Consider the following 24579-nt stretch of genomic DNA (forward strand, 5'->3'; position numbering starts at 1 on the left):
TAAGAGAAAGGCCGAAGCTCCTATAGAGACAAAATAAGGATTGTTGAAGTTCGAGAGATCGAAAAGGGATTTGAGGGCTAGAGTCGATGAAGACTTGTGGAAGACGTTTCAGGGTCTCAGGCATTCAAGTTTTCGTTTTCATCTGAGAAATTTCTTCGGTAATTAAGGGGTTGGACGCTCGAGCGCTATATGTTGAAGTTTCCTACGACTGTTGCACATAAGGTGTTCGATACTTTGTCTAGCTGAGCATATATGCTCCTGACCTCGTGCTGCTGTTTTGCTTGTTTTTGTTCTACCTAGAATTAAAGTTTGCATCATCTGGTTTCTTGACAGAAACCCTTCTCCGCCATTTGTGCATGTTCTTTTATCCGCTGTTTGGGCGTGTCTCTCCTCCGCCGTTTGTGCGTGTACTACTTCTCTTCTCCTTTTTTGCTCCGTTCACCATGATCCTTGGACTCGTCGGTGACGATACCGATGATGCCGACGACGATGACGATGACTCCACCCCTTTTTTCAAGGTTCATTACTGCTCTGTCTTTTCCGTTTTCTTTGTTTGTCTGTTTGCTGGTGTTGCTGACCCAGGTGCTGGTGGCACTGAGTTTATCGTCGACTCAGAAATTTCAGCCACTGTTCTACCTTCACCATACCTGTCCTGTCGCCGAACGAATCTCCACTCGCCGATCCAGCAGATCCTTGAAGATTTGTTCGAAAGTAGGCTGTGGCAATGTTCTAGATGGTTTTTTAACTGTCTATCGAAGCTCCACTCGTCGATCCAGCAGAACTTTCTCTCTAGCAGGTCTGTTTGAAAGTAGACTGTGGCAGCGTAGTGACACGCATGGGAGGTCTGGTGTTTTTGGTCTGTTTGGCGCGTATGGGCCCCCCTTTATTGGCACGTATGTGCATGCGCTTATCTTTGGCTGTGTCTACAGCTTTTTCTCTAGGGATATGGTTGTAATCCATCCCCTACTCTGGATGATCCAGATAATGGCATGTGAGACTGGGTCAATTTCCACTCCTTGGTTTTGGATATCGTATATCCATACCTTGTGTTTCTATCTATCTTATGTATTTTGTTTTCCTTTGTTTGGCGTTGGGCGCGCATGAATGAATAACCCTCTTTTCTACCAAAAAAAAAAAAAAAACTACCCCATGTGATTTCCATGTGATTATATATACTACTTAAATTTCTTACCATATTTAATAATGATATATTTTACATGTAATTTTTATTTTACTTTTTAAATCAAAAGGAAGTGGATGTAAAGTAAAATAGAATTTAATAACCATATAAGGTTTCTACCAAAAAAAAAAAAACCATATAAGGTATAATTTGGAGTTAATAATATAGCCACATGGTCCTATAGTTGGAAAACCAGGTTTTTCAACTCGATTTGTCTTTCAGAAAGGCGAGTCACATTTTTTTAATTTTTTAATACAATAAATATGTATAAATTAATAAAAAATCAGAAAAATACAGAAAAAAATTGGGAAAAATCAAATAAAATAATGAATCACATATCAATGCATTTTGAATTTATACAACGAACTCGGCTTAGAATGAAATTCATTTATGGACTCCTTTAGTGACATGCTAAATGGATTTGGAACAACTCGATTCCCCCTAAAATTGGTTTTTTTGCTTGGCAACTCATGAATGGGCGAATTCCAACGGATGACACTTTGATGAGAATTGGTATTCCCTTGGTCTCTAAGTGTGTGTTGTGGAAGTCCTTCAAGGGAGATGACGGTACACTATTTAGTCATGGGAGGGACTGCCTTGAAAGTTTGGGGCTTTTTTGCGTAATTAATAGATGTGGAACTAGTTCCTACACATGACATCCGTAGTAGGGTATTGTCCTGGTAGTTTCATGCCAATGGAAAGAGGTTATGTGCTTTCATTACAGGTTTGTTACCTTCCCTCATCATGTGGGAATTATGGAGAGAAAGGAACAATAGAAGGCATGGAGGAAATCGGCGATCGACGTCAACAATTATTGAGAAAATTAAAGATTGGGTTCGCAAAATTCCTTACCCTTCCAAGCTTCAGGTAAGGCCCTCGATGAAAGAGACTCTAATTCTGCAAAATTTTAACATTAATCAGCCCAAGCCGAATGTGATGCCTCCCCACCCTAGTTATTGGTGTCTGCCTTTTAATTCGGTGAAATTAAACGTTGATGGTACTTGCAAAGGAAATCCTGGCTTGGGTGGAGGAGATGGAATGGTTAGAGACAGTGAAGGTAGGGTGCTGGCAACATTCTCAAATTCTTATGATGTTTGCACCAACTCTGTGGCCTAGCTTAGAGCCCTAAGGGATGGCCTTCGGTTGTGTGAGGAGTTGGGTGTTTCAGATTTTTATATTAATTTTGACTCCGCTATGATTGTGAATTTTATTGTCCAGCAAAAATGCAATTTGTGGAGTTGCAGGTATTGGTTTCAAGAGATCATCTCCCTTTGCGATTCTTTAAGAGCGGTTATATCTTTTTCGTACAGGGATATTAATCAAACAACAGACTGGTTAGCTAACTTGACATGTGTAGAGACTAATAATAAAACTTACTTTTCTGAGCAAAATTTATCGATAAATCTTCGACTCATTATTCGTGTGGATAAAGCTGGCTTGCCAGTGTTTAGAATGCAATTCTTGTTTTTGGTCTTGTGGATGGGTTTTCCAGGGTGTCCTGTGTGAGAGAATTATATTGTTCTTCCTATGGCTTTGTGGTTAGGCGGGTTATATTTCCCCCGTATAATCAATTTTTTAGCTATTTTTTAATAAAATTTCTAAGGGCTGGCCCGGGTGCCAATGAATATTTTAAAAAAATAAAAGAGAATGGAGTCAAAGAGTTGAGGGTTTCTTACTGTTTTAGAATACAGATTTACTATTTTAGTCAACTCAAATTTTAAGTGAACCGGCTTTATGTTTTTTTTTAAAAGTGACTAAATTCGTCCAGTTTGTCATGATTCTAGTAAAAATACCGAGTCTTATTTGACTCGGATGATTTAAAACCCAGTCTGTTATTTTTTACCCTAACCTAGTCTACATGATTCTTGACTAGGTTTTACAAAATTTTGACTCGAATCAGGCCACTTACCCCAATCAAAACCCGATTTTCCAACTATCATGGAGTAATAATTACCAAAGTTTATTTTTTTTAAGTATGAAAATTTCCTTTCCCTTCCCTTTAATTTCACTTACAACAAAATAAAATCGGGTTTTAGATATAGAATTTAGAACCCATCTGCCTCTTCCCAGTTGGATCTGGCTCTCCTCCAACCGTGGCGGGAACTGGAGGGTCCAGCCCAGCAAAAACAGGGGGTAATGGTCATTTCATTCCTGGGGTGGCATGCACTCAATAGGCAATACCACCAACCAACCGAGCTACCGGTTGTTTGCAGTTGATTGATGTTGGATTTGCAAGACTTTTCCTGTTTCATCTCCCAAAACCAATTCCCACAACAAATTTGAATTAAAAACTGAGTTTGCATAAATTCATTCATCATCCATTATCCATCCTATAATCAGAATTTTCATCCCTGAGGATTCAAATAGAGTCCGTACACACGATCAAAAGCAAAATCGAGAGGAAGATATGAAAACCCTCACCCTGAAATAAACATAATGTAATGACATACAGAAATGTTCTGATCACTACAAGAAAACTTCAATAATCCAGATCCTATATGTTCATCAAGGCTCAATGCATGGTAAACTTTGGTGCCTTCAACAAGTCTTTCTTTTGTATATGTAATGCTTTATCCACATATTGATGACCTAATTCCGATAATGTACAATGGGACATTACAAAGGTGAAGAAGTATGATGAGTTCCAGATGGTGAATAAAGAGAAAACTGTGAGTATCCCAAAATTCCACATACCTTTGAACCACCATCAACTCTCATGTATTTTGAATCACTGCTCACACAGCATAGAGCCTCAAAACCTGATCTATCTTGGCACGGCAAACGGGACAGCCCCATTTCTTGGCTTTGATTTCTTTCAAACAAGACATGCATCCAGCCATGTGGCCACAAGGGATGCAAGCCCCCTCAACTGGAGCATCCAAACATATCACACATGAGGATGAAGCACTCCCATCTTCTTTCCCCTCATTTTTTCTGGCTGTTCGGTCTTCCACAGTTGACACTGATACATCAACAGAATTCAAGTCGATCGATGGATAGTGAATACCATCATCTGCAATCTCTTCAGGAATTGGAGGAGCTGATGGAACTGAAGTAGCAGTTTCAGGAACCATTTGAGTTGTTGCATTGTGCAGACTATGGATGTGCTGTGGTGGATTGCTACTTGGACCAGCTTCAGATGCATCCCATCCATTATATGCACCTTTAATTGGCTCATCCAGCCATCCACTGCTATTCGCTTTTGAAGGAGGTGCAGCTCCTGTTTGGCCCCAGCCATTGTGACTGCTAGTATCTACGTGGTTTGCCCAACCATTTGTGTTGTCCACTTCAGCACTTGGATGGGTATCAGATAGGGATGGTGTCTCCTCCATAGCAGACTGAATGGAAGCACTTATGGCCATAGCTAATTCTATATCTTCTGCAGCAGATGGTGGTGCATTTGGAGGAAGAGTTGAAGCATCAGGTAACAGAGAAGACAGTACCTAGATATTGTTTGAAAGTAGTCAAACACTGAAAACTATATAAATATTTGTAATGATCAATCCATTTGTATTCTTTTAGTTAATTCGATACATAAGCGAGATTTCCACCCATCAAGACAAAAAACTCTGGGTAATTTAGTATTTTTAGCAAATATGTAGGTTGGTAATTGATCCACCAAACAGACAACCCCCCCACACACACACACACAAAAAAAAAAAAAAAAAAACCAAACAGGTAACTTTAGTGGAAACAGAAAGTTTGGATAGTCTATTAAGTTCCAGAATACGGGAAAGCAGGGAAAAATGCAAGGGAGCAAGTTAGGGATTTCTGAATAAATTTGTAGAGTTAAAACAAAAAAAAATTGCACCACAAATTGTGAAAGTTATATCTGAATTGCTCTTTGTAGTCTTCTTTTGTCTAACAAAATAAACTTTTGTCATGCTTTTAGTTGATATTTCTCAGTTGTCTCCTCGCTAACTGTACAATTTGAATATATAATTTTTCCAACATCAGGTTTGCAACAGTCACATGGCCTTCTCTGGAGCCACTTCTAGTGGAAAACTCAATTGTAAGCTTCATCAGGGCTCTTTGAATTGTCTCTTCTGTTTTTACAAAGATTTATTGTAACTTATTTTTTTTTATCTAAAATTAGAACTTTAAAAATCTATTGACATGACAAAGTTAAAGCCAAGTCCTGGTTCCAACTTGATATTATTTATGCAGTGGGAGACCTGGTATTCTGGTAATGTTTGAACTCCCTCCTTCCTACCGAACAAGAATTTCCCCTATGATATGAAGCCACAAGCAAGGAAAGATATTTGCTTCTTTGTGTCCAAGATATGAGATGTGTAAGAGATGAACAGAAAATAAAGGGAAGTTAGCATATGTAAAGCATTTGTTACAAGTCTTACCTGGCGAATTCCCTTGCAAGCACTATGAAAGGTCTGAAGTTGCTGCTTGTCACCCTCATTTGCAGAAGCAAATTTATATCGTGTTTCTGTGATAGAAGCATGTATTGAGATTTTGGCACAATTCAGCAAATATTCATTCACATTAAATATTTAACATAGACCGAATTATGAAACCATTGCATCATCCATCCCTCTTAAAAAACAAGATAAACAAATAAATAAAAATAGAAATTACAAAATTTTAATATGATGTGGATATAGTGGTGGGGACGCTAAGCAAACAACCCACAAAAGCAAGGGAGATGGGCACATCAGTAGGTTTCCAAATTTGAAAAAAATCCTCCCTCCAGGCTCCAATAGACCAACAATACCCTTGTTCTTCGCGAAGCTGCCCACAGTCATATGAGGAACTTGAAGCTGATTCTAATTTTCTGTAAGATGGTGTGTGAGTTGAAGATCAACCTCAGAAAAAGTGAAAATTTCATGGTCTTGCTCCTGGCCCTAGTTGTAAAGTGGGTAAACTTCCATCCATCTATAGTGACTCCCAATCCTTGGAGCTAATTACTGGATAGAGCATATTCAAAATCATGAGAAAGAAAGATCGACTTCCTGGAGGAACGGGTATATGTTCAAGGAGGATAAGTTAATATTGTTACATTTATTCTAATCTATCTTCCAGATCCTGCCTATTTCTTATCTCTGCTTCCAATCCCAGCTTCTGTGGCTAAAGACTTGGAAAAGTGGGAGGTTCAACAAATATCAGTAGATAGGATGAAAGCACTGCTCTCATTTTCTTTTAACACCTTTTCTTCTTGTTGATTCTGGAGGAGTTTAATGGCATCAAACAGGATTTTTTTTTTTTTTGGGGGGGAGGGGGGGATACTTTGGACTCCTTACATCACGTGAACAACTAGACCACTTGCCTTTTCGATGCGAAATATTAAGAAATGGGGATTTTTCCATTATACTGTTGCAGAGAAAACACTTTTGAACAATGGAGCCATGCCCCCCACCCCCACCCCCAAAAAAAAAAAATTCAACAAAAGTTTTCATTTTGCCCATTAAAAACCAAGGATTTTTTTTTGGCAGGGGGGGGGGGGGTAGACAACATATGAGAAAACACCAGAGCAGAACCTTAGACTTTAAAACAATACAAAATTCTGCTTAAAGAAGAAAGGGAATGATTTTGCGATGTTAGATTAATAAAAAAAAAATAGATTATATCAAAGGGGAAAGAAATGCAAACAGATTAGCTTTCCTTGCTCATAAACGTGTAAAACTTAAATCCCAGTAAAATCTGATATTGAATTAGAGTGGAGCAGATGAATGGGTGGTATATGACTCCTGTGCTGTTATGATGTCCAACAGAGCAGCTTAGCTGACCTATATGTAGACACCTCTTTCAATACATCCATTCGTCATATGGACCATGAAACATCCTGAGAGGTAAGCTTTGTAGCACAAGGAGCTTACTAGTGGACTTGTTGAAAATGACCAGCGTAGGATCGGGCTGGTTAAACCTTGGTTCCTCGATTTCGGCCTTCCAGAGTGGAATAACTATACGAGGCTGTGCTTCCTGCTCATTCATCAAAAGGAGAATATGGGAAATAAACTTATGGCATCTCAAATAGTCACTGAAAAAATGAGAATATGGGAATAATAGAAGATAAAATACAAGTTGGTGTAAAGAAAAAAAGCTAGCAAGATTTACACGAGTATCAGACGGAAGCATTTTTCTAAATCATGAAGACTCAATACATGAATCTGTCTACCTGATGTAGATAAGTCACCTAAAGGGTTTATTTTATTGAAAATAAGCTTTGGGTTGGGTCATATATGTATTGGGACTTTGATAGCCTAAAATATGGGTAGAAAGTAGGAAAACAGGATTTGCTTCATTAGTTTAGTTAGAGTCCTATTTTGAGTTTGTTTTCTTTATTATTTCACTTTCCTAGTCAATTGAGGATACCTTATTATTTAAGCATAGGGTTAGGCCTTTCCTTTTTAGTGTCGAAGTCAATTTTTGAGTCTTCTATATAAGTTTGTAAGGGAGACCCACATTGTACACGAATTTGATTAATGAAATAGTGCCTTGAGCCTTTGTGAAAATCCTGAGATAGGATGGGTAAGATGCCCAGGGTGAGATACCCAGGCTGAGATAGTCAACCCTACCTTTTCCCCTTCTTCTTCCCTACTTGATCCCCATTCTTCTTCTATTTGCTGTTTTATTTTAAAACCTGCAACCAAGCCATCGGGTGTGTATTCTGGAGTTCGCATCAAGGTTTTGAGATCCAAGAGTCATTCAACATCTCTAGGCATGACTCCATCTGGGTCTCTTGGGTTTACTCCCACCTCCTCAAAAAATGACTCCAAATGGACTGTTCCCACTCCCTCTGACTCCTCTTGAGCCTGGCGTAAGATTATTCTTCTTCGCCCCCTTGCTCTAAGAGCCTTCTCCTCTACTATTGTAGATGGATCTTCCACCTCCCTTTGGCTAGACCCCTGGCACCCTCGGGGAATCCTCTAAAATGTTTTTGGTCCCAGGTTGATATGCTCCTCCGGCATTCCCAAATCTGCCCCCCTCTCCATGATGCAGATTCATCATCAAATAGGGCTTGTTTCATTGGGAATAAGTGTAGGGTTGGGATATATATATGTTGGGTCTTTGTTCCCAAGGGTTTTCTATGTATTAGGCCACTTTAGTGGGCCTGAAATAGGGGTATATAGGTTGCATACGGGATTAGCCCAATACTTAGTTTTTATTTTGTGTTTTTAATTGAACCGGTTTAAATTGGTTGCATCCAATTGGTTCAATTGGTCTAATTTAAGTGAAGTGATCCTATTGGCTACTAGGGAATCTTCTTTATTTTAAGTAGTTTAAGTTGTTTTAAGTCATTAGGACTCTATTTTGAGTCTATTTGAGTTTCCTAGTCAGTTTAAGTTGCCTAATAGGTTAGGGATAAGGTTAGGCCATTCCTTTTTAGTGTCTAAGTCTATTTTTGAGTCTTCTATATAAGTTTGTAAGGGAGGCCAGCATTGTATACGCATTTGATTAATAAAAATTAGCTTTATGCTTGCTGCCTTTGTTGCTGCCTTTGCTCCATCGTGAGTGTGCCTTGTGAGTAATATCAAGGTTGCCTTGTGAGTAATATCAAGGTTGAAGGGATTGGTGGATCTCCAATCGACTCCTTGCATTGTGAAGATCGGGAGACCCCATTGTTCATCTTCAAAGTTGTTGCCATTGAAGACCTGTAACAAGTAAGAAATTCTGCAACTATTCTTCTTCCTTCTAGAAGGTCACATACAAGGTGATTTTCGTGAGAATTCTGCCCAGCCAAATCTAACCATTAGAATCTGCTAAAAATTTGATCAAGTCTTTCTCAAACCCTAAGAGAGACTCGATTCAAATTTCAGCACCATCCACCCAGACGATTGTCTGAAATTACAGTTTTACCCCTCTCTCCTACTTCTACTAGGAAACCTCCATAACTCCAAATCTGTCCATCAGTTTCAAACCAAACTTTCAGCATACATCCCTTACATCATTGTTGACACTCGATCCAAGTTTCAGCCCCAAACTCCCACTTTATCCCCTCCATTCCTTCACTCCATTAAAACCCAAAACCTGCAACACAATTCTGTCCAGAACTGCAGAATTTTAAAACCTTCCCAAATCCTATTATTTTTATACCATATTGACCCCCTAGACCTGCCCATTAATACCCTATAAACCCCTTTCCCAATATCCAACCCAAACCCTAGGAATTGACCTAAATCCTAGTGCTGTCCATTCGAACCAGCAGCCCCTTTTGTTGTTTGATCTTGTTGTTTGGCTCCTAGTAGGTCTCCTACCTATCTAGGACTACATTACTCCACCATCATCTCCCTTGGCTCTTGGTCCCCCCTACCCCCCTTCTCCCATCCTCTCACAAATTTGGCCATCCCTCCCCCCCCCCCCCCATTCACCCCTCCCCCCCATCTCTTGCGGATAAGGTTACTTGGCTCCCCTCCTCCAATGGCCTCTTCAATTATAGATCGGCTTGGAATTTTGTTCGCACCCCTAGCCCTGCTGTCCCTTGGCACAAACTTATCTGGTTCAAAGGCCTCATCCCTCGCCATAGCTTCACGGTCTGGAGAACTCTTAGCCTTTGTCTCCCAACCCAAGCCTTCCTTCTTCACCACAATATCCTTGTCTCCCCTTCTTGCATCTTCTGTTGGTTTGATTCCGAGGACATAGCCCACCTCTTCTTCGCTTGCCCCTTTACCTCCACCATTTGGAAAAAAGTCCTCACTACAATTTGGCCTTGCTACAGGAGACCCTTGCCCTTCGATAGAGAATGGCTCTGGTTGGTCAAGACCTTCCCTTGCTATACTATTTGTGACACTGTCGGAAAGCTTGTGTTTGGCGCCGCTATTTGCCACATCTGGATGGAGAGGAATCTTAGGAGATGGACCTCCAACTCTCGATCTTTCGACTTGATTTGGAAAGCCATCTCCTTTGATGTTTCCTCTAAGCTCACTTTTATCCCTAGTAGATCCCCAAGGAACAAGCATATTGTTGTATTCTAGGGTTTAGATTCTTCTTCTTTGCAGCCTCCTCCTCTTCTTAATTAAGCTTGAGTTTCGAGGCTTTGTTTCTCCCCCACCCCTCTTGTCCTTCCCAGGTATATTCCCCCTCCCTTCTCCAGCCCCCTCCAGGGGTTTGGTAATAGATTTTTATTCACAAAAAAAAAAAAAAAAAAAAAAAAAAACCATCATGGGTTCGATTGTTGCGGCTTCTCTTTATTCAGGAGATTATTTATTCTTGATTGCTGCTTCAACAGGTTACAAATTTGTAGGTTTATATTTATTACTTCTCTTGTGGTTACCAATTTAAGATCCCATTGTTCTGGTATTATTGGATTGATCTTTTGGTGGGAAATGTTCTTCATTTTAGATAATGAAACCATTCCATTACTACCAACCCAAAGAAGTATGACCACTTCGAGATATACGGTTCATGCCTCTTTATCCTAAGACTCTAGAGTTTTTTCTATTTGATCCTGCCAGGGATTATACCTATTCTGGTTCTAGTCTTACATCACTACTATTTTATATGGCATGGTCAATCGCCACACCCTTCTTCCTCCTCTTATCACCATACTAAAAACAATAAAAAGAAATAAAGTTGAAAAGAAATTGCAACAAGTTTTGCATCCCATATAAACCCTATAGTACCAAGGTCTCTGGTTTTAACTGTTGAAGGGCAAGGGTGCAATCGACTAGTATAAGTTATAGTGTAACAATGTGTTAGAATATATGGGCCAGAATACCATAGGGGTATTCTGGTCCTTTTTTCCCACTTTATCTCCCACTTTCTCCCTCTTTATTTTCTGTTTTTATTATTCTGTAATTTGCCTTTTATTTCTGTATTTTTCCCCTTGTCGATCTCTATTAGAATAGACAAGGGGAGCACTCCTAGTTTGACTAGGAGTGTGCATTCCTAGTTGTTTCTATTTCTGTTATTAGCATTCCTACTTTGATTAGGAGTTGTACTCTTTGATTCTATTACTATAAATAAAGGGCTAAGTGATAGGATTAATCACTTAAGCATTAATCAACTAGTTGTTCTCTCAACACAATGTTCTGACACAAGGGCTGCATACAAGTGAGGATTTTTCAGCAATAATGTGCATGTTTGTTTGCAAACATGGTAATTAACAGCAGCGTAAATATACAAAAACATTAACCTTTATTGCCATCACAGAATTAAGAACTAAGCATATGACCTGAATACAGTCCAGGACATTATTTATGGGGAGAAAAGAAGAATTGGGATTAACCCCGCAAGTAATTGAACTCACTTGAATTCATGACTCAATACCTCAATTTTGGTTGCTCAACCCATCCTTGATGCAGATAAGTCACCTAAAAGGCTTATTTTATTGGAAATAAGCCTAGGGCTGGGTTATGTAGGCGTTGGGCCTTTGATCCCATAGGTTTTCTTCATAATAGACCACTTTAATGAGCCTGAAATATGGGTAGAAAGTAGGAAAACGGGATTTACTTCATTAGTTTAGTTAGAGTCCAGCTTTGAGTCAATTTCTTTCACTATTTTAGTTTCCTAATCAATTTATATTACCTTATTAGTTAAGGATGTGGGTTAGGCCTTTCCTTTTTAGTGTTTGAGCCTGTTTTTGAGTCTTCTATATAAGTTTGTAAGGAGCTACACAGCCTTGTACACGAATTTGATTAATGAGATTGAGAAAAAAAAAAGCTTTGTGCTTGCTCTGTGAGAGAATATGGTGAAAGACCAAAACACAGTGAGTTGCAATAACTATAGAGGCATAAAGCTAATGAGTCATACTATAGAGTTATGGGAGAGGGTGGTTATCGAAACTCGCCTGAAACAAGAAACTACTATTATAGAGAACCAATTTGGTTTTATGCCAAGAAGATCCACAACAGAAGCTATTTACATAATTAAAAGACTTGTGGAAAGATTAGAGATTGCAAGAAGGATCTTCATATGGTCTTTAATAACATAAAAAAAGTTTATGACAGGGTCCTTAGAGAAATTAATCTGGGAAGTACTAAAAAAGTATTTCAAGTAAATATGCAAACATAATTAAAGATATGTATAATGGTGTGGTAACTAGTGTAAGAATTGTGGGAAGGGGGGTGAAGATAGTGAATTCAATTATAATTGGGTTACATCAAGGATCAGCTTTAAGCCCTTATTTGTCTGCGCTTATCATGGATGATTTAACCAGAGGCAATCAAGATGAAGTTCCTTGGTGTACACTTTTTACTGATGATATTGTTTTTGTGGATGAGACAAAAGCAGGGATTAACACTAAATCAGAGTTATGGAGATCAACCTTGGAATCAAAAGGGCTTAAGATAAGTAGAACGCAAACAGAATATATGGTGTGTAACTTTAGTTGCACAAGGATGGATAATGAGGTGGTGAAAATTGATGAGAGGGAGATTCCAGAAAGTGATTATTTTAGGTATTTGGGCTCAATCATAAATAAAGAAGGTGATATAGAGAATGATGTTTTACAGAGAATTAAAATAGGATTGATGAAGTGGAGAGGTGCATCAGGAGTGTTGTGTAATTGATGCAATCCTCTAAAACTTAAAGGAAAATTTTATAGGACAGTCATACGAGCGGCTATGATGTACGGTGCAGAATGTTGGGAGTTAAGAAGCATCATATAGATAAACTCAGTGTAGCAGAGATGAGGATGTTGAGATGGATGAATGGCAAAACTAGGAAAGGTAAAATAAGGAATTATCATATTAGAGCTGATTTGAGAGTAGCTCCAATACATGATAAGCTACGAGAAAGTCGTTTGAGTTGGCATGGCCATGTTCAACAGACTGACGAAGGCCTTTGGATGCTCTAGTATGGAGGAGTGATTTGATTCAGATTGAAGGAACTAAAAGTGATGCAAGGGCAGTTGGCAGCCCAAGGCCTACCCCTTGGCTGCTCTTTGGGAAGTGGGGTCCACATGGCAACAGCTTCAACAAATTCTGTTATGTCCTTAGAAAGTAGTTATGAAAGCCTTGTTAGTTTCCAAAGAGCCTTTTCATATTTCCTAGGACTATTAATTAGTCTTTTCAGTTTTCTAAGTAGTAGTCAAAGAGTATAATGCTGAGTTTTAATTTTGCTTTCGTCTTTTCACTTTGACTTCTTGGGTACAGTTTTCTATGTCTTGGAGGCATATTTTTATGTCTAGAATTTGGTATCTATATGTGGGGAATTCCAAAGGGTCTTTGGAATTCTAAGAGTCTACTTTAATTCTACTTGATGTACTCAAGGCTTTTTAAGCCTCCCCCCCCCCACCTTATATAATGCAAACCATGGGCTGCTCTCAAAGGAACCCAACGAATTTTTACAGCAAACTATCTGAATATTTTCTTGTGTGACTCAAGAGGGCTTAGGTGAGATTCCTACAACGGGCCTAGGTGGCTCCAATGGCGGGCAACTAGTGGGACTCTAGCTTGCCAAAGTTATCTTACTATCTTCAACATTTAACATTCATCATCCATCACTATTTGCACCATTACCGCCTTCATCATTCAAACACCAAAACAGCAGGATCAGGACTAAACCAAATCTGACCCAAGCTGTCCAGCACCTACCCCTATTCTCTTCTAGATTAGATCTTGGCTTACTTACCCTCTCGAGTTTGCATCAAAAGAGCCAGGGGCAGACCAAAAATGACCTTAAGAGAAGTGGTGAGGAAAGACATGCATAGCTTAGGCCTTGTATCAAGTATGACCTCAAATAGAGCATTAGAGAGCAAGGATCCATGTGGCCGACCCCATTAGTTGGGATAAGGCTGAGTAGTTGTTGTAAACATAGTTTTAAAACTCGCCGAGAGCTGCTCGAGAGAGATCTCAAATCGACATTGTTTCAAAAATCAACCAAAAATTCGGCGAAATTTCGGGGCTTTTGTACCGTCTTGCCAAAATGGTACAAACCACCTTATAAATAGGCAGCAACTTGACCATATGTTCGAAATTTCGAACTGAACTTGCCAGGTTTATGGGTTTGGACCTAGAGAAAGGGGGGGGGGGGAAGCTTGGATCTTGATTTTTTTTGCCACATCATTCAATACTTACTGGGATACGCTACTGCGGGTTGCCACATCACCACAAAGAGATCGATTGATGTTTACTGTGGAAGATTTGGCTACATTCAACTAGGGTGTCTATGAATAATGTATTGTTCATTGTACTTAGGTTGGGTATCGATGTAATCAATAATATGCATTATTCACTTCACCGTACTTTGTGGTAGAAACTTTAAGTCTTTAACTATTTCTTAAATAATTATTCAATATTATGTGTCTTCACCCATTATTGCATAATTTACATGTTTTACTTGCCATTTACGTCTCATACTACTCAAACAATGTGTAGAATAGACAATATTACATTAAGGGTTCGACGTTTATTGCTAACCGAGGGTGCAAATCTAAACCCCAAAATTGGGTGCTTTTTTTATAATTTGAAGATTTAAATATGTTTATTAAGCCTAAAATAAGCTTCCCTTAAAGTTTCAGAGCCAACTTTGGCCATTTGCCCACCGAAACATCAAACCAAAACCAAAAAAAAAATAAAAATCGCTGAGATCTCAGTCATCTCGACCTGGTCAAGACACTGAGTCGAGACGAGTTTTTGAACCTGGGTTGTAAATTCTTATGGAGGTAAATGCTCTTCGTTGGCCTATTGACCATCTAGAAGGACCATTCAAAAGGCAATTCTAGATCATTCAGTAGGTTGTCTAATTGTGGGAACCACTATATTGATAGCAGAAAGATGTGTGTGATGCATTCCATGGTTTATCCCTTTGACCATCATCCACTGCTAAATTCTAGAATTCCCTTCAGTTGTCATCAAATTCAATAGTGATGGTACCTCATTGGATAACCCAGGTTAGGCAGGTCTTGGAAAACCATTTAGGAGTCATGAAGCCCTCCATATGGTTTGAACTTTGAAGCACACACTTTCCATTCAGTGCTCACATCTAGAATTTCAGGGTGACACGACAAACTTTATTCAATGGTGATATCACATGTTTGAGATTTCACGGATTCAAATAATTTCCAGAGTTGTCTCAAGGTCAAAGAAAGCCTAATTAGGCTAAATGGCAAGATCTAGAAATCCTTTGACAGAAAGGCTCAATAGGAGAGGTTTTGGGGAGTGTTGTTTACATAGGGTTGCACCCCATTGTATAGACTGTTCTTTCCTAGTTTAGTTTTGTTGTTGTTGTCCCTTCTTTGTGCTTGTACATTATTCTCCCTATACTAATTAATAAAGTAGTTATTCATTGAAAATGCATTCAAATGGATAGTAGAAAGGGGGAAAAAAAGAAGAAACATATAAATATATGTTCAATATAAAAAAAATGAGAACTCATATTAAAACTTAAATTTCTTCCAAGTTATCAGTAATGTTCCATCATACCTGTGGACTAGAATATACAGCAACCTCTAATTTGATAGGGTTTGCAGCCTTACGAGAGCCACAAGGGACAACCACAACCCAACTGCAAACATTGCAGATATTAGTCAGCACACATACTCATCTATGAGAGGAAGAATTTCAAACATCATGAAAATCAAACATGAACTCTCAAGTTCATTAATTCAAGTACACACATATATATATGTTAGCCCCTATGATTACAAATATGGTATATGGGTACAGGCACTATCACTAGAAACATAGAGACAACTCTTCATTTCCAGTAATAAATGTCCTAGATGGGATTAAAGATATATATTATACCAATAAGCTCATAGAAACCTTTTGTTTTCAATTCTTAAGCCAATTATCTCTTTTAAAAACAAAAAAGGTTTGATGGGGTGTTCAGCATTCATGTTTTGCCAAATTCTATGAAAAGTCAACTACTTACGGAGTTTCATACTATAGGACTAGTTGTTATATACTTTTGAAGGCGTGTTATGTAGATCAAAAAATGAAGAAGAAGAGGCCAAAACACTGTTCACGTGAACAGTGTCACAGCCCCATATCTGCCTTGGTGAGAATATTACTAGAAGATCTTGTGGGGCTCAAGACCAGATTGCATGAAGACTTATTAAAAGACTCAATTTTGACTATGCGTGGGGGATATAGGAGTTTAATTAGTTTCTATTTTTGACATAGGCTTAGTGGTGGAGGGCTGGTTAGGAGAGGAGAAACCTCAGAAGAACTAGAGTTGCAGGGGTAGAGAGAAGAAATCACAATAAGAAGGGGGAGGGGGGGAGAAGAGTGCACAACTATTTCATTCTATTCAATCTGTTCTCACGTTGGTTACAATGCAAGTATTTAAAGGGAAAAAACAAAGACAAAAACCAAAGACCCAACGACTCCTAGTTGGACTATAAAACTGAAACTAAAATAACTTGCTATCTATCTCCTATGTATCCTACCCAAATTAAAAGATTTCATAATACTTTCCCAAATAAATAAACTTCCTAAAATCCTACTAGACCAAGACTCAAACTGGACCCAGTTCATCACCATCTGGATACCCAATTGGATTTGGGTAAGTCCAAGGTAGTGCATCTGCATCAATTCCCCCGGTGTTGAGAAAAACTCGACCTTGAGTGTTGTAGAACCGAAGAATTAAAAGCTCACTAGCGGGAGCTATGGGTCCATGTCTGCAACTTGAAGAAAATCCAAAATATGAAGCTTTGGAGGTGCATCCATGGCTGGAAAACCACAGGGAAGAACAAACTCATGATGTGGAATTGCTTTCACTGCACTGGAGTCCGTGGTTATCTGATCCACAATCTTCTCGTCTGTCATTGCCACTATTTTCTGTTCTGGTTGAGGCTGCATCACTTGTGTTGTCTCTGTTGGCTTAGAACAAATGTCATCAGCTAACCCATGAAGAGTGAATGTCTGGGGCACATGAAAAGGATGTAGGATGCACAAATTTCCATCACTATCAATGATGCCTTTTCGTGCTTCCAACCATTTGCGACCCAATCTAATAATGCGCTAAGGGGAATCAAAACACTTCACAATATGCACCATCACAATAATAAGAAACGGAGAATTCGACGAATATAGAATCCTCAGAGTGAATAATGATCTGGTCGTTCTTTGAGAGCATCTCTACCACAGATTGCAAGTCGCTCTGCCTTTCATAGTTTCATCAATAAACAGAGTAGCAAGTTTTCCGTTGGGCAATCGAACACTGAACTGAAACACAAAAGGATACATGGCCAGGGGTGTATTTGGAATCGGTAAGGTCAACGCAAATAAGAGGATATTCAAAGCAAGAGTTAATGGCAAAACAGTAAATAAACTAAGATTTGTAAGGGTGGTGGCAGACTTGTAAATAAAGGGAATCTTAAAGGGCACCTAAGAAGTTAGATGCGGAACAGGATTGGAAAGGAATTAAATTAAAAAGGTAAGGGCAAACTAGGACGTACAGTGAAATAAGGGGTGAAGTGAATAAAAGGAGAACAGAGGGGCAATTTGGGGGAAAACAAAAAGAAAATAAAGAACAAACGGGAATTGTGAGGGGCAGGAAGAAGGAAATAACAAAGAGTAGGGACCTATCGCAGTGAAGAGAGCTTACGGTAGTGGACGTTGACTGGGACTGGGCTTCAGCAAAGGGCAGCAATTTCAATGGAACGAGGCAGCAGCAGCTTCGAGGTAGGAGTTTTCTCTCTTTTTTTGGTGTTCTCTGTCTCTATTCTTGCCTCTCTCTCTCTTTTTTTTTTGGCGGAATCCTGGGAGTGAGAGGGGGTTCGATCGAGTAAGGACAAAAAATAAAGGAAAGGCTGGGGACAGTTGTTGCTGAAATCAACTGTGAGTTTTTTTTTTTTTTTTAAAGTTGAAGGGGTGGGGTGATTTTCAGTGAAAATCGAAGGGGGTTTGGCTGAATGCAAGGGGGTTTCAGTGGAAGTTGATAGAATGGGGTGGTGTAGGGTTTCAGTGGGAGATGGGAGAGAGAGAGTTGCTGCGGGAAGGGAATGGGTTAGGGTTTTTAAGTCGATATCTCTGTTTTTGCAACAGAGACGATATTTTTCTTTTGCTCGCGGTTATAGTGGGGAATGAAAACGACGATGGGGTTGCTTGTTGGAGTCAGGAGGAGTTGGAGGATGGATGCTGTGGCGATGTATAGTGCTGGGATGGGATGTATTGGATGTCGAACAGAGAAAGGGGGAAGAAAGAAATTGATTGGGAAGGATGACAGATCCTTTGGCTCTGATACCAAATTGGTGGAGGGCCGATTAGGAGAGGGGAAACCTGGGAAGAATTCGAGTTGCAGGGGGAGAGAGAAGAAATCACAATATGAAGAAGGGGGGGGGGGTAGAAGAGTGCACACGCACAGCCTCACAGGCTACTCAAACCATTACTATTTCATTCTATTCAATCTGTTCTCACGTTGGTTACAATGCAAGTATTTAAAGGTGAAAAACAAAGACAAAAACCAAAGACTCAACGACTCCTAGTTGGACTCTAAACTGAAACTAAAACAACTTGCTATCTATCTTCTTCGTATCCTACCCAAATTAAAAGATTTCATAATATTTTCCCAAATAAAATAAACTTCCTAAAATCCTACTAGACCAAGACTCAAACTGGACCCGATTCATCACCATATGGATACCCAACTGGGTTTGGGTCGGTCCAAGGTAGTGCTTCTACATCACTTGGTTTCTATTTTTATTAAGTTGTTTGTTCCTATTTTTTAGTTTCTATTTTAGAAACCTTGCAAACTTAAGAGTTTCTAATTTAGTTTCTTGCTTGCAATCCAAGTCTCAGCCCTATAAGGGACTTGCTATTTTATAGTTTCTATTTTTGATCTCAATACTTGAGGATATATAGGGTAATCTGCCCATAGAGGCTCTCCAGGATTTTAATGAAGTTGCTTAGATTGCTTTGTACAAGTTTTGATTATCCCGTTGTGAGGATGAAGGGCTGGGAAGCTTGCCTGAGAGAGCCGAATCTCCCTATCCCTCCTTTTCTATCTTCTTCTCCTATCCTACTCGATCTCCCCTTTGTACTGCTGCTGCCTGTGACTGCTACAAGTGCTGGAGATCCCCTTGAAGGCCTGGTTCGATCCATCAATTGAGATAAAAAGCTGCTGCTGTTGTTTCAACATAAGGAGGCCATAATCACTCCTGCGATTCCAGTTCTGCCCAGGTTTTGCTGCAGATTTCAGGCTTGAATATCTCCACAACCATCCACTGGAATCAGTTGAGATTTTAAGGGTTGAATCACACAACCAATGGGCTACACTCGATCCCTGGTTTGAGGTTCTGATTCTCACTGGTTTGCAAGTTCTCACTAAACCTTCTATTTTGGAATCCCCTTCATAATTCAGTCATCAGCCATCAGCCATCAGAATTGGCTGGGATGAAGCAGAGATTCTCTCCATCACCTGCTCCACTCAATCCAAGTTTGACACCAAACTGCTGGCTGGATTACCTAGTATTTGTTACCTTCTATTTCTGATTTGCTTCAATTATTGATGATCTGATGCAACTATTATCGATCCTACTGTAGAGTGGTTCTTAGTTGAACCCCTTCCACATCAGGGATTTAGCGTGCATATGTACTTCATGTTTAATCAAACATATCAGAAAATTTCAAGAAGTATATAACATATGCTGTTGACAACGGGAATGAGGTCCGAAATCTAGAATACGCAGTACCTGATATATAGTCAATACCATGTCATGTCTACTGGATTGGTATCATAGTTCAGTACAACTCAGACAACAATAATCATATTCAATCATTCTATATAAAACAAACATATATGTAATGCAAACAGTATGCATGAGTCTATGAATCAGAAGAGCTCTGAAAAATGCTACCAACATTTTTCTTGATAACCATGGAGGGGATAACGCTTCCAGAAACTCTCGCCCACGGTCACGCATTTTTCTTGATAACCACTGAGGGGCTAATGCTTCCAGAAACCCTGATCCATGAAGCTCACGCATCCATCCAGAGAAAAAGCATATATGGCTCTGCAAAAGAAACCAATAGAAAACACTCTTCCTTACCAGAAGAAAACTTTTGTTGATATGCACAAGAATAGCACTCTGAGCCACAGAGGTTATGAGCCCAAACTACAAACTTTAAGAATACCTCAATTGCACGGACAACATTGCTATGCCCCTTTGATCTAGCAACTTCAAGTGGGGTCTGACAATCATCATTCATCGTCAGAGCATTTGCTGAAATGTTCATCGACAGTTCTTCCAGTAAGAACACTTCGGCAGATGGCAATCATTGAAAATAGGCTTTCCCTCTAAAGAACTGGGGTCCAAGATCAACACAAAATCAACAACATACCTCCATGGGACAGAAGTAACTTCACAGTTTGGTCAAGATCGCTTTTCGCCGCATGATGTAAAGGAGTTCCCACATGCGACCCTAAATTACATTACCAGAAATAGAAAAACCCAAAAGAAGAAAGAAAATATTGATAAGGTTTCAGTTATTCATGTTCAATGTTATCGTTGATTCCTCGCAAACAAATAGAAGGAAATAAAATATCGTTAAACATATATGGATCAGAAGTGCAAGCTCCAAATCATACCCTTGATAAGAAGAAACAGACCAAAATCAAAACACCAAATTTTACCCTGCATTCTTCATCCACTTAGACATGTAAGTGTCCAAAGAAACAAGGCATTAATAAAGAGAATCTCCACCTGTTTGCTAAGATCCAAAATAAACTAATGAACCAACAGCTTTGCATGCAGATCTAATTTTACCAAAAAGAATTAGAAAAAAAAATTGGAAAATGGATGCAAGAATGTGGTTATATTTCTCATGATTGTAGAGCGATGGTAGACGTAAGAGCACTGACTTCAGTTAATTCTTGATATACAAGGCTTTCAGAAGCTTGCATATATATTTGTAGCATCCATCAGGTCTCTTCAGAAATGGAATCGAACAAGAAAATTCATCCCTATATATTGAAGAATAGTTCCAGAACCAAATAATATGGGGTTCCCATAAGGCACAGTAAGTCAGTAATTCATTTCTTTCAAGTAAATGGTCAAACATTGACCAATTTAAACTTGATCATGGGAAGCAGAAAACTTTCAAATTGAGTGAATCATAATAAAATATAGGCCATGATGTTCAGCGATCTCTCTTAACAGATCCAATTTTGTACCATAAAGTGACAACCAACATTTGTAATACGAACACCAAAATCAAAATGAGGAAAGAGACGTGACTAAGGGCAGAGCCAGGATAATTTTTGGGGGTGTTCATTCCTATATATTAGAGGGTGGGGCTTGGTGCAACGGTAAAGGTTGCTGCATTGTGACCCAGTGGTCAAAGGTTCGAGTCTGAAAACAGGCTCTCTGCAAAAGCAGGGGTAAGGCTGCGTACATTATGACCCTCCTCAGACCCTGCAGTGGCAGGAGCCTCGTGCAATGGGTACGCCCTTTTTTTTCATTCCTATATTGAAAGTAGGTCCAGAACTCAAGAATTTGCTTGGTCAATGCAAATTAATCCCTATACTATTCTCTAGACAAATTAACCAACCAATCAAATTCATTTCTGATCTAGTAAAAAATAGTTTCAGAACTCAATAATTTGGAGGTTCCACGAGACACAGTAAGTGATTTCTTATAAATCAAGTAAATGGTCAAAGGCTAACCAATATAAACTTGACCATGGGACGAAGAAAACTTTAAAATTGACTGAACAATAGTAAAACTCAGACCTCTCCTGCGAAGCAGGGGGTGTGGCTGCATACAATTGCCCCACTCAGACCCTGCAGTAGCAGGAGTCTCGTGCACTAAATAGTAAAACTCAGGCCACAGCTTCCAGGGAGCCACAGAGTGAAAAACAAAAAATACTAAATGCAGGCAATACACAATAAGTTACCATCTTAAGGTCGACCCTACTTCAGTATGAGGGTGAAGCCTACCATTGAAGTAGGATTCCCTCTTCTAATGGGCCACATTTACTGTATTAACCACACAAAAGTAGCTTAGACAGAAATTCAAGCCCAAAAAGACATTTTTTGTTTCTCAAAGAGTGAGCAGCAAAGGGATCGATCAAGAAAGATTTCTTGTTCTTATTATAAAATCATTATTTGATCTGCATATGTTTGGTAAGAAAACTAATTTTCTCCTCTGAGAAGAATAAAAAATGGGAAGTGTTCATTTGCAAGATGAAAACATGACCAAACCGGTGAGAAGTTAACATAAAAAGCATTCAAATTCTAAAAAGCTACAAAGAGTAACGTATCAATCATTTAATATGTGAATTCTTGGTATAAATAACCTTCTAGATTGCATCTACCTATTGATGGGTCCCAAACCGCTAAACTAAGGAAACTTGGAATACAGCCATAAGAATCTATCAAAGTGCTGAATAAAAATGTTATAACTTACAATAGCAATGGACAAACTATACATAAAACATCTAACCAAGATAATAATTATATAGCCAAACAACAGAATCTTGTTTTATCAAGTTCAAGAAAAATATTCCAAAATACTGGGTGATTACCCAAATGTTAACATCATACCAATATACAGGAACAAATAAAATTAAATTGGAATTCTAAGTGGGTTGCGCAGCATGAAGATAGGGCGTAGTGAAAGCATCATATTAAGTTTCTGGCACACTTTTGAGATACCAAGGAAGTAATAACCCCTAAAGAGGCTAGAGCAAGGCCTAATTGAAAATGAATCGAATTATAGATTGTGTCATAAAGACCCCTATGTCCACGTCCCAATCCCCCCCCCCCCCCGGAGGGATATGTGCTTCTAAAAGATCTTTCATACTGTGCCCAATCCCGAAGTTAGTTCTATACATATGACCAAATATCTTTCTAATATATGATGCTGATCAGGTATGGAATCCACAGAATATTCATCAGGCCAGACCGGTAAGAAACCAACAGCGTAAGGGACTTGATAGCCCTTCACAAGAACTGTTTCTATATCGGCTACAATGAAAGGCCTCCTTTTAACCTTACTCTTTGGTGGTTTGAGTGCTGTTATATATTTGAAATAATTATTTTTACCTTTTCCAATTGCTTGAACCTCTCTTGGTTCATCACTACCTATACCGATTATGCAAACCAAGCAAATCTATTGCCATCTAATGAATGTTCCTTTTGATTAAGATAATGATGGAAGTATTTATGGCATTGTGAAATGCGAATGTTTTCCAGATTTTAATTAAAATGTGATAGAATGGTTTCGGGATAGAGACTAATCAGTAGTTTTGGGATTTTCTCTATAGTGCCAGGAACACTAGGAACATTCAAACTGCTTCTGGGAAAATTGAGTGATCCACAGCATTGCAATGACTAGTAATAGAAATGAAAAGGCAGTGGCACATAGACTCTAATGCATTGAGAGAAAGGGAGATTCTTACCCGGACGATAAGCGTTTACATTGGCACCCAATTCTATAAGAGTTTTAGCAACATTAAAGAGTTGGGGATTCATGCACGCGACTATCAAGGGAGTCCTTCCTTCTTTGTCAATCCACTGCAAAAAAGTATTTGGGGGATTAAGAAATAATGCAGATATTCCCAAACGCATAACCATTAAGCATGTAAGTAAAGCATCGATCACAAATAATTGATACCTCAAGACCTGCTCCTTCTCGGCGAAGAGATTTGATTCCTTCTATGTTTCCATAATTCACTTGCTGATATAGCAACTCCTCTTTGGATTGATGTTGGCCCATTTTCCTCTAACCGCAAATGATGTGTGAAGAATCCTGAAGGCAATCGAGCCCTAAAACTATAGTTCTTAGAATATTTTCATATAAAACCCAAATCTTCAAAATAAAAAATTTCTAAACCTTCGCAACCAAACTTAAATTCCCAAATAGAATTAAAGCAAAACCAAGCTTCAGAATCACTCCAAAAAAAGGGTCAGGAAAAGAATAAAAGCCGAAGTAGTCTGAAATTCCAACTACTTCGGTTGATTTCAAAATGGGAATGAACTTTTTAAAGCCTGAAATGATTAACGTAAATTCCTTAGCAGAGAAGGTACGGCTGCGATTCCCAAGGTAAGGATTTTCTGAATCTCAAATAGATTTTTTTTTAAAATCAATATTTTAATTGATTGACATTTTCTTGATCGACAACGACGATCACGAACTCGCACGTTGGGTTCACTAAAGCGATACGAATCACGAAACTCAATAGAGAGAGAAAGAAGGGAACGCGCATGGATTAGGTCTTGGGATGAATGGGATCGACTTGGTGGACAAAATTTTCCTGCTGGCGTACTTGCAGGTGACCAAATGGAAAAAGGGGTATTTTGCAAAATACTAAAACCTAAAGGGGTATTTGCGAGGAAAATTATCTCCTGCGATTTCTACCCGGTACAGTTCCCTAGTGCGAGGGGTGGATCCCACCCTAGCAATGTGTTCGGGCAGGAGGTAAGGTGGTCATTTTTACTCCATATGAGAAGAATTACAGGAACTGTACCACATAGGAACCGCAAAGGATAAAGATCCCATTTATGAACTCATTGGAAAAGGAGATCAATTTATTGATTGCTTTTTTTGGTAAATAGAGATT

General features: G+C 39.0%; 1 protein-coding gene and 1 long non-coding RNA gene across 6 annotated transcripts; one reads left to right on the forward strand and one right to left on the reverse strand.

Annotated features, from left to right (window-relative positions):
* Positions 1–3759: 3759 nt before the first annotated feature.
* LOC122644006 (probable E3 ubiquitin-protein ligase XBOS34) lies at positions 3760–23741 on the reverse strand. 5 transcript variants are annotated; one of them, XM_043837599.1, is made up of 10 exons: positions 23634–23741; positions 23419–23533; positions 20359–20439; positions 20152–20240; positions 19879–20030; positions 15496–15577; positions 7009–7111; positions 5536–5621; positions 4504–4623; positions 3760–4443 (listed from the first exon to the last, which is right to left on the reverse strand). In XM_043837599.1, exons 1-10 carry the CDS (start codon positions 23733–23735, stop codon positions 3916–3918), a joined length of 1458 nt encoding a protein of 485 aa, XP_043693534.1. In that variant the 5' UTR covers positions 23736–23741; the 3' UTR covers positions 3760–3915. The 5 variants fall into 5 exon arrangements, with proteins under 5 accessions (XP_043693534.1, XP_043693532.1, XP_043693531.1 ...); XM_043837597.1 differs by having other exon boundaries at positions 3760–4312; positions 4367–4623; XM_043837596.1 differs by having other exon boundaries at positions 3760–4623; positions 20359–20440; positions 23423–23533.
* On the forward strand, positions 7303–11650 carry LOC122644014. Its single transcript, XR_006330211.1, has 2 exons — positions 7303–7332; positions 11450–11650. It is a non-coding gene; the product is annotated as an uncharacterized LOC122644014 (long non-coding RNA).
* Positions 23742–24579: the final 838 nt, after the last annotated feature.

This window comes from Telopea speciosissima, chromosome 10 (assembly GCF_018873765.1).
Source record: "Telopea speciosissima isolate NSW1024214 ecotype Mountain lineage chromosome 10, Tspe_v1, whole genome shotgun sequence".
Taxonomy (NCBI): Eukaryota; Viridiplantae; Streptophyta; class Magnoliopsida; order Proteales; family Proteaceae; genus Telopea; species Telopea speciosissima.

What these genes read in the sequence shown, in the direction of transcription:
- LOC122644006 (XM_043837595.1), bottom strand. Translation starts at nt 23,735, where the DNA reads ATGGGCCAACATCAATCCAAAGAGGAGTTGCTATATCAGCAAGTGAAT. An exon ending in GTTACTTCTGTCCCATGGAG is followed by an intron (nt 20,241 to 20,358) that starts GTATGTTGTTGA and finishes TGAACATTTCAG; the next exon opens with CAAATGCTCTGACGATGAAT. An exon ending in CTTGCAAGGGAATTCGCCAG is followed by an intron (nt 4,624 to 5,535) that starts GTAAGACTTGTA and finishes AACAATATCTAG; the next exon opens with GTACTGTCTTCTCTGTTACC.